This window comes from Leptodactylus fuscus, chromosome 1, assembly GCF_031893055.1.
Source record: "Leptodactylus fuscus isolate aLepFus1 chromosome 1, aLepFus1.hap2, whole genome shotgun sequence".
Lineage (NCBI taxonomy): Eukaryota > Metazoa > Chordata > Amphibia > Anura > Leptodactylidae > Leptodactylus > Leptodactylus fuscus.
This window is the reverse complement of record NC_134265.1, coordinates 205,610,936-205,619,931: the sequence shown is the minus strand read 5'-3', so window position 1 is coordinate 205,619,931 and position 8,996 is coordinate 205,610,936. Positions and strand designations below refer to the sequence as shown.

The window sequence follows — 8,996 nt, the reverse complement described above, 5'->3', positions numbered from 1 at the left end:
GGTGAGTAGAGCAGGAGCTGTCACAGCTCAGCTCCTGCTTTACCGCTGCGCTCCGGCTCCTGGATGTGTAGGCGCGATGTGAGTGACATCATCACATCGCACCTACAATTCTGTGAGTGAGACTGTGGAGAGAGCTGCGGGGGGAACAAGGGAAAGGTGAGTATCAGTGTTGTTTTGTGTTAAACATTGAGGGGGAACATAATGAAGGGGGCCTATAAAACTAGGGGCATATGAAGGGTGGGAGAGAACGACATGAAACTGGGGACAGAGATGGAGAGGGGGCATGAAACTAGGGGCAGAGATGTAGGTGGGACATGAAACTGGGGGAAGAGATGAAGGGGGGCATGAAACTGGGGGCAGAGATGAAGGGGGCATGAAACTGGGGGCAGAGATGGGGGAACATGAAACTGGGGGCAGATGAACAGAGGGATACAGCCATAGTCCCAAAATTCTTAAGGAGAAGCAGGGGTCCCAGCCCGTATTCAGATAGGAATGAGGAGCTTCACACTTAAATGATGTTGAATCATTCACCAAAATTTTTAATGGTAGAGTGCAGATTTACATGAAACGTTTTTCGGTCCGGTGACCTTCATCAGACTCTGAGTAGCAGAGAGTTCAAAGTTAGAGCACTGCACCTTAGTGCTATAGTAGTAAGAGTAGACAAATAGTCTCCACCAAACAGCCGTACCAGGCCCGCTATGACCGTCCGGTCGTAGAAAATGAACGCAAATGGATTGCCTTGCGGCACACTGAAGAGGCGCCTCTTCAGTGTGCCGCAAGGCAATCCATTTGCGTTCATTTTCTACGACCGGACGGTCATAGCGGGCCTGGTACGGCTGTTTGGTGGAGACTATTTGTCTACTCTTACTACTATAGCACTAAGGTGCAGTGCTCTAACCTTGAACTCTCTGCTACTCAGAGTCTGATGAAGGTCACCGGACCGAAAAACGTTTCATGTAAATGAAACTGGGGGCAGAGATGGCGGGGGGAGTGGAATTGGGGACAGATATGGAGGGTGACATGAAACTGAGGACAGAGATGGAGAGGGGGCATGAAACTAGGGGCAGAGATGTAGGTGGGACATGAAACTAGGGGCAGAGATGAAGGGGGGCATGAAACTGTCGGCAGAGATGGGGTGACATGAAACTGTGGGCAGAGATGGGGGGACATGAAACTGAGGGCAGAGATGGAGGGGGGAGTGGAATTCGGGACACAGATGGAGGGTGACAAGAAACTGAGGGCAGAGATGGAGGGGGGAGTGGAATTCGGGACACAGATGGAGGGTGACAAGAAACTGGGGGCAGAGATGGAGGGGGAACATGAATCTGGGGCAAATGGAGAGGGACATGAAACTGGGGGCAGATGAAAGGGTGTATATGAAACTGGGGGAGATGGAGGGGGGACATATAATGCAGGTGACTGTAGGAGGATTATACTGTGTGGGGGCACATGAAAAATGAATGAGAATGGGTGGAGTGAACATACAGTGGGCGGAGCTAAATTTACCACGGCACGCTATGCATGCTGCATATTTTGTCCTTCTTTCTGTTCTTCAAAAATTGGGAGGTATGCAAACTCCATCCAGATGTCCTTGTAGGATTTGAATCCAGGACTCCCGTGCTAATCACTGAGCCACCGTGTTTGGCCGAGGGGCTTTTTTCAGTGACATTATAGACAGTTTTGGTAATTTCTTTTAGAGGGTTACTGTGAGATTTTGCAGAGTACTTCCATATTCCATTTTTTTCAATATATATAAAACGAGACATTTTTCAAAAACCAGAATAGCATAAAAAGGGTAGTGGGTAGTGTAATGAAAATCCTCTGCCGCCATTAACGCATACATTTCGAAAGCGAACACTACCAGTAGTAAACATAGCTGCCGTAGGTAGTTTATATATAGCGCCGGCCTAAGAGGCCGCGCGCCGGAAGTGACGTCACAGCCTCGCAGAAGCCTCTCGCGATATCTGGCGCACAGGGGCGAGATTTCTTTCTTTTCCTCCCCGACTGCTGGACAAGATGGTGGGTGCTTTTCTCTGTGTTGTGCGAATCTAATGCCATCCGTTATTGTTAGCGCGTGTTTGGGGTTATAGATGGCGTGTGGTGGATGATCTTTTTCTTTGTTTCCCATGTGGCAGGTTATGGGTACAGTATGTGAGCGGGTGGCAGGATTTCTTGGTGTTGGTTGCTGGGCCCGGACAGCGGCGCTGTTCCGGGTTGGCCTGTGTCTGTTTCCATGCTTGCAGCCTCTGTCTCAGTGTATGGCGCTCTACGAGCTGTTCCACCAGCAGTGCCTCGTGCTAAGGCTCGGGCTCGCTCAGGATCCGGCGCACTAGCAATGATACATAGGTTGGAGGGGTCTAGTCATGGCATGGCTTAATGGTGACTTCTGTGTAACAGGCGGACGCAGAACAGAAGAAGAAGAGGACCTTTAGGAAGTTCACCTACAGAGGTGTGGACCTGGACCAACTGCTCGATATGTCCTAGTAAGTCACTTTCTTGTATTGATGTCCTTTAGATGTTTTCTATCAGCATGCTGAAGGGTTTATTCCAGAGCAAGCACTTCTCCCCTATCCACAATGAGTCACATTACTGGGTATTGGACTGCTCCTAGTGAGTTCTAGTGCCAGGATATTTCTGTGACCCTTAGCTTCATTCATTGTTATGGGGCTGCTGCTAATGTGGTTTGACCCCCCCCCCCAAATATGAATGAAGGGATTTATTTTTTGGAGAATGCAGGAGGCATTTTGGGAGACTGAGTGATTAAACCCCCAGAGGTTTCTTTTATTCCCCATCATGTGGCTATGGGAAGTGTCTTAAATGGGAGAACCAACTTAAAGGGAAATTGTCAGGGCAGTTTGGGACACTAAACCATCCACAGTTCCTTATGTACCAGGGGTTTAGTGTCCCAAATCACCCTCTCATGACACAATCTGTGCCTGCAATAAAAAATGGCTTTATACTTCCCATACTGTTGTACTCCCTCCTTTGGTACACTATTACCCTGAAGCCAAGGTGTACATCTCGGCTACAGCTGGGGTGTATGTGTTTGACTTCACTGAATTGTGTAGGTGCAGGGAGTAACAGCAATGAGTTTGATAAGGCTCATTGGACTCCTTTCTAGAAAAGTATAAAAGTTTTTCTATAACTCCTGGAACGGATAGATTTCTAACAGCAGTTTGGGAAATTAAACCCCTATTCTTTATGTACCAGTGGATGGTTTAGTGTCCCAAATCGACTTGATGGTTTCTCTTTAAGGCTGTGTTCAGATCTGTACAGTTTTCACTTAATCCACTCTTATAGGAGTGGAACTACTCATGTGCTAACTCTTAAAATAAAATGTGCAAGTATCCTATTGTCTACAGTAAGTACTGTTGGGCTTCTATCCCTTTACTGTACAAAAGTCCTGCATGAAGGAATTCGTCTGCAACTCTTCACAGCATCGGTGACAAATGCACCTCATGAAGCCTTCAATGTGGATTTGAATTTGGGCTATGTGGCTAATGCTTAATTTCCTTTTCTGCAGTGAGCAGATCATGCAGCTGTACTGCGCCCGTCAGCGCCGGCGTCTGAACAGAGGTCTGCGTCGCAAGCAGAATTCTCTTCTAAAGCGTCTCCGTAAGGCTAAGAAGGAAGCCCCTCCCATGGAAAAGCCAGAGGTCATTAAGACTCATCTGAGAGACATGATCATTTTGCCAGAAATGGTAGGCAGCATGGTGGGAGTTTACAATGGCAAATCCTTCAATCAAGTTGAAATAAAGGTTAGTATTGTGGGAATACTATGGCTGTTGTAGCTTAGGCCCATTTGACTTCTGTGTTCAGATTTCTGTTTGGGCAGGGGGAGGAGGAGGAGTCCCCAAGAAGACTCCCTGAACGGAAACCCAAACGCAGGAGTGACCTGGGCCTTATATCCTGGTGTTTGCATAACTTTGCGTAGTACTACATTGCCCACTGTTGGCTGTCAGGAAGTACCTTAAAGGCATGTAATGTTAGGAGCACAAAGTTGAGTTTCCAAACACTCTAGTAGTATGCATTATAGGAATCAATGTTGAATTGAGAAACTTGTGGATTTACGCTAGGATCACATTAATGATCGGGTCTTCATGAGAACACGAAAGACAGAGCCTGTGGGCTTGAAATGCAGTCACCCACAGACTAATGGATCCTGCTGGTTTTATATTGACACCTGTTGAGAAAAGTCCTCCATGCAAATCTTAGGCTGGTCTTACACGACCGTAATGTAAGTCAGCAGTTGAGGGTTTTCAATTGCGGACACATTATATTCAACGTGGCCTCTTGCACCACCAGATATTTTATCCGTGGTGTGGCCGGGCCGCAACCGTGGTCCGCAATTTATAGGACATGTCCGTAATGGCTGTGAATTGCGACACGGCACGGACTCTCCCATAGAACTATGGGCGAGTACGGCAGGACACAGACATCTGCGGAGTCTATGTTGCCGATCAGCAACTAGCGGACCTTACATTCAATACTGTCGTGTAAGACCAGCCTTAGGTGGAGAGAAAAGTCATATGTGAACCTGGTCTTCAAAGGTTATTCCCATATTAAGCATTTATGGCGCAACTGCATGCAAGTCTGTATGAAGATTGTACCGAAGATCGACACCGGTCTGTTGTTTGTCTAACATGTAGCTATGCAATATATGCTTGAAGGGTTTCTCCAGGGATTCTTTAAATTAGGGATGAGTGAATTTGACCCTGATCAAAATCACAATTGAACATTTCCTCAATTCCCATTAATGAACAATTTAAGGTATTTACATCCAGAAGGTGGCTACTTTGTTCTGCAAGGATGTACCAGTACGTCCAAGCAGAATTCAACAGCTGCACAAAATCGTGAAGCTGCTGAGACAGGGAGCTGGTTGTAAATTCAGCTAGAGCTCTGAGAGAAGGCAATGAGCTCTGTATACACCGCTATGGGCACTGCCATGATGCCGCCGCCCTCTGACCTGGCGGTCACGTGATCCACCAGTGTCAGCGTCTTACAAGAGCTGCTGGGACCTGCAAGGTCCATATCAACTCTAGTAAGGTGTATAGTAGCGTTCAGGAGGCTGTATTCCTCCTACAACTGGGGCTAAATGTACCAGCCCCAGTTGCAGGGGAAATCAGTCCTCCAACACTAAAGAAACACTGATCAGATGTCCCCAAAGGTTTATTATGACCTTATGGGGACACAATGTGAAAAAAATTAATAGAGAAGTTAAAAAAAAGAAGTGAAATTTTAAAAAAAAAAAGTCATTAAAACGCCCTTATTAAAGGTTATTGCCCCAGCCTGACACCATACCAAATAAAAATTACCGTAACTGAGAGGAAAAAGTATTGTAAGTTTTTCAGTAGCACTTTATTAAATGAAAAAACAGACATGATTTACCTCCTATTTTGTTTCTTTTCCTGGATATAAAAAAATACACATCCAAAAATAAAAACCTAAAAATAAAGCCCTGTATGTCACAAAAAAAAAAACGTGGAAATTAGTTGAATAACAGATGATAAAAATGTTACGGCCCTCAAAACCGCACATACAAAAAAAAAAAAAACCCTAAAATGTGACTGGTCCTGGACCACAAATTGGCCCGGCACTGAAGTGGTTAAAGTTGTATTCTATCTATAATGTGCACATGCCGCAAGAGCTAGTTATGCCAATGAACTTTGGTTTCAGTCAGTGACATATCCTTTAGGAGACCGGATGGTAAGGATGTTCATATTGATTTAATCTGACTTTAGACTATTTTTCAACTAACTTCCCTACTTTGAATAGTTACTCAGGGGCTTTTAGGCAGTGAATCTGGGAGTTTTGGGCAGTTTCCAACCCTGAGTCACATGACTTGAGCTAGTACCTGTCCTCTGGGTCACTCTGCTTTCTCCTTCATCTACCAGGTTAAAGGAGTTGTCTGAGGAGTGTTTAGTCATCTACTAGGTCCCAGGGATACTTTTGTTGCACTCTGGTTCTGGAAACATCACAACCCCTGGGTCATGTGATTTGAGGCAGCGTCTGGCTCTCCAAGTTTGCCAGCCCCTATAGCACAAGTAAATTACCTGTGAGATCAGGAACGTGGGGGCAGAGGGACACAGAGCCAAATGTTGGCTCTATCACATGACCTGGAGTTGTGATGTCATTGAAAGCCCCAGGCCCGTCAAAAGTATCCCTGGGACCAGGTAAGCAAAGAAATACTCCCTGGAAATAAATACTCTTCAGGCCAGAATATAATTAGCAATGGCCCATTAGAGGTGAACATCGAAAAAAACAAAACACTCCTCTGCTGATCTTCATTCTCTTCCCGACTCTGGAAAGATGCCAGGGACATGTGATGTTGTGACCTAAGTGTTATCCTAATTTCGTGAGATCCTGAAAGATAAATACCAGGTTAAGAGAGTTGTGTAGCAAAGAGATGGGTTTATTTAGACCTATTACTGTAAAAATAAATGCCCCTCTGATCCCCCTACAATGATATTGAGGGGCTGCCATATTAGCTAGGAGGCCATTCACTGCCTCCTGTCAGCCTTTCTCTATTGAGTATAGGGATTGTGTGATGTACTGCAGTAAGAGATCTCATGTTAAAGTCTCCTTGTTGTGTGGGGGGCCTTAAAGTAGGGTTTGGCAATAATCAAGAAATAACAGAAATTGAGAGTCTGCTCAATTAATTGCTTGAACTTGCTCATATCAATTTCAATTATTGTGTTCATACCACTGTCTTGTACTGCCATTGACTAAAGGATATATCGCTAACTGTACACACCCTGGTTGCAGAGATCAGTTCTGTAAGCTTCTGCACCAATGTCTCTGAACTGTCAGAGAAATACACAGGCTGTTCAGGCTATTTGTGTACAGGCAAAGCTGAGTGTTTGCTTGCAGCAAAGCTTTCCAGTGCTATATAATGCCTTCAATGTGGAGAACATGAAAGGTCCTTTTTAAAAGGCAGTGCATTATCGGTGTACACTTTCCTAGCCAATTGGCGCTCTTGCCCTGCATCTGTTAAATGGCTGGATGAATCCAATCAGGAAATCTCTTCCAAAAGGAAAAGCCATTCATCTGCAGTCACTCCCAACACCAACCTCCTCCCTCGCTTCACTATTTATGTGCCCAATATGCAGAGCATGTGGAATGTACTGACCCCTGCTCCACTCCCAGTGCATATGTTCAAGGGTCCCTCAATGAAGTAATCTCATCAGCCATTGGGAAGGCGATGGTAGAATGTAGGGGTTTTAGACCATAGTTACCAGCTGCTTAACGGTATAGTGACCATTTTCTGATACAGCACAGTCTGACAGGTTTTCCTTAAAATATTTGTGGACAATTAGTAGATTAGAAGTATTTTCGTATGGGTGTCCTTCGCAGTAATGTATTAAGGGATTGCCCAGGCAAAATGGACAACCCTTTTAACTTTCTGAAATGAGCCGGTGAATAAATTGGCAGTGGGGGAAATAAAAATCCTATTCTGTACCCGATGCTCCAGTGTCCTCCCAGCGCATTCTAGTTCTTCTGCTCAACGAGTCTCTTGGAATTCCATTGAATACACTGACCATGGCGGTCACGTGACTGCTGAGGCCAATCTGCTTCAGCAGGTCTCCAGATGAGACCCGTGATGTCACAGGTAGTATAGGGCAACTTGCGTACCCAAAAGTCTGTCTGCATTGCATGGTTTTTCTTTGTAAAATAGTAGTCCTATTTGACAGTAGCAGGTAAATGTTATAACTTGCTCCCCTCAGATAACCTAATGTCTGTATTTCTTTCTGCTGTATATCTTGGTCCCTTTTGAGACCTAGGAAATGCCGTTCAGTCATGTAGGTGATTTTTGGTGTTAAGACCAGGAAAGAGAATAAGGGGCTTGGGTAATGGGATAGGTGAAGCTGGAGAACACCATTGAGCATTTCTGCTCTTTTTGGCATATTCACAGCAGTTTCTAAAAACTCATGATACCACTATAAAATATCATTGTATGAATGTCTGACTTTGAATCAAAAAGTGAACTGTTACATTATCCTTACACTTGCATTTTTTTTTTTCTTGCAGCCTGAAATGATTGGCCATTATCTGGGGGAATTCTCCATCACTTACAAGCCTGTAAAACACGGCAGACCTGGTATTGGTGCCACCCACTCTTCCAGGTTTATTCCACTGAAGTAACATGCTAATGTTGTAAATAAAGGTGGTTTTTCCTGTCTCCTTTCTGTTTTGTTTTTTTGTGAATACAAGGTCTTTCTGTATTTACTGCATGCAGCAGACCAGAGAGACAATGTGTTACTTGGATACATCACTTGATACTCATTAGGCCTTTGAATAGGTCACCAAATTTATCAGCAGCATCAGCGATGCTGCAATGAGGGATCGGAGAGGAGGATCAGTTTCCATCTCTAATGTCATAGCCCTTAGGTGATGTAGGAGGATCAGGATTTAAGTCACGTTCATTATGGTGAAGGAATTTGGACTCTTAAAATAGAAGAGGAAGACTCCTTTTGATGCGGATTTGGCCCTTCATATGTCTAAAGCACAGCCAGGGAAAGAGGCTAACCCGTATGTCTTCCAAGATGACTGGTCAAGAACACCAACCATGGCAGACTCTATGCTCCGCTACTTACACAGTGCAAGTGTATTGTAAGCATCAAGAAGAGGGATGAGTACTAAATGACACTGCTCTTAGACCCTATAAAGCTAAAACGGGAAAATTCTTCCCTACCTCCCAAAGGGAAGGAAAATTGCAATTTTATCAGGATTAGAGATGAGCGAACACTAAAATGTTCGAGGTTCGAAATTCGATTCGAACAGCCGCTCACTGTTCGAGTGTTCGAATGGGTTTCGAACCCCATTATAGTCTATGGGGAACATAAACTCGTTAAGGGGGAAACCCAAATTCGTGTCTGGAGGGTCACCAAGTCCACTATGACACCCCAGGAAATGATACCAACACCCTGGAATGACACTGGGACAGCAGGGGAAGCATGTCTGGGGGCATAAAAGTCACTTTATTTCATGGAAATCCC

At 44.9% G+C, this 8,996-nt stretch overlaps 1 protein-coding gene across 1 annotated transcript; it reads left to right on the top strand.

The window, feature by feature from the left end:
- Positions 1–1,954: 1,954 nt before the first annotated feature.
- On the top strand, positions 1,955–8,179 carry RPS15 (ribosomal protein S15). Its single transcript, XM_075264484.1, has 4 exons — positions 1,955–2,019; positions 2,398–2,483; positions 3,524–3,758; positions 8,029–8,179. Exons 1-4 carry the CDS (start codon positions 2,017–2,019, stop codon positions 8,140–8,142), a joined length of 438 nt encoding a protein of 145 aa, XP_075120585.1. The 5' UTR covers positions 1,955–2,016; the 3' UTR covers positions 8,143–8,179.
- The last annotated feature ends 817 nt before the right edge of the window (positions 8,180–8,996 follow it).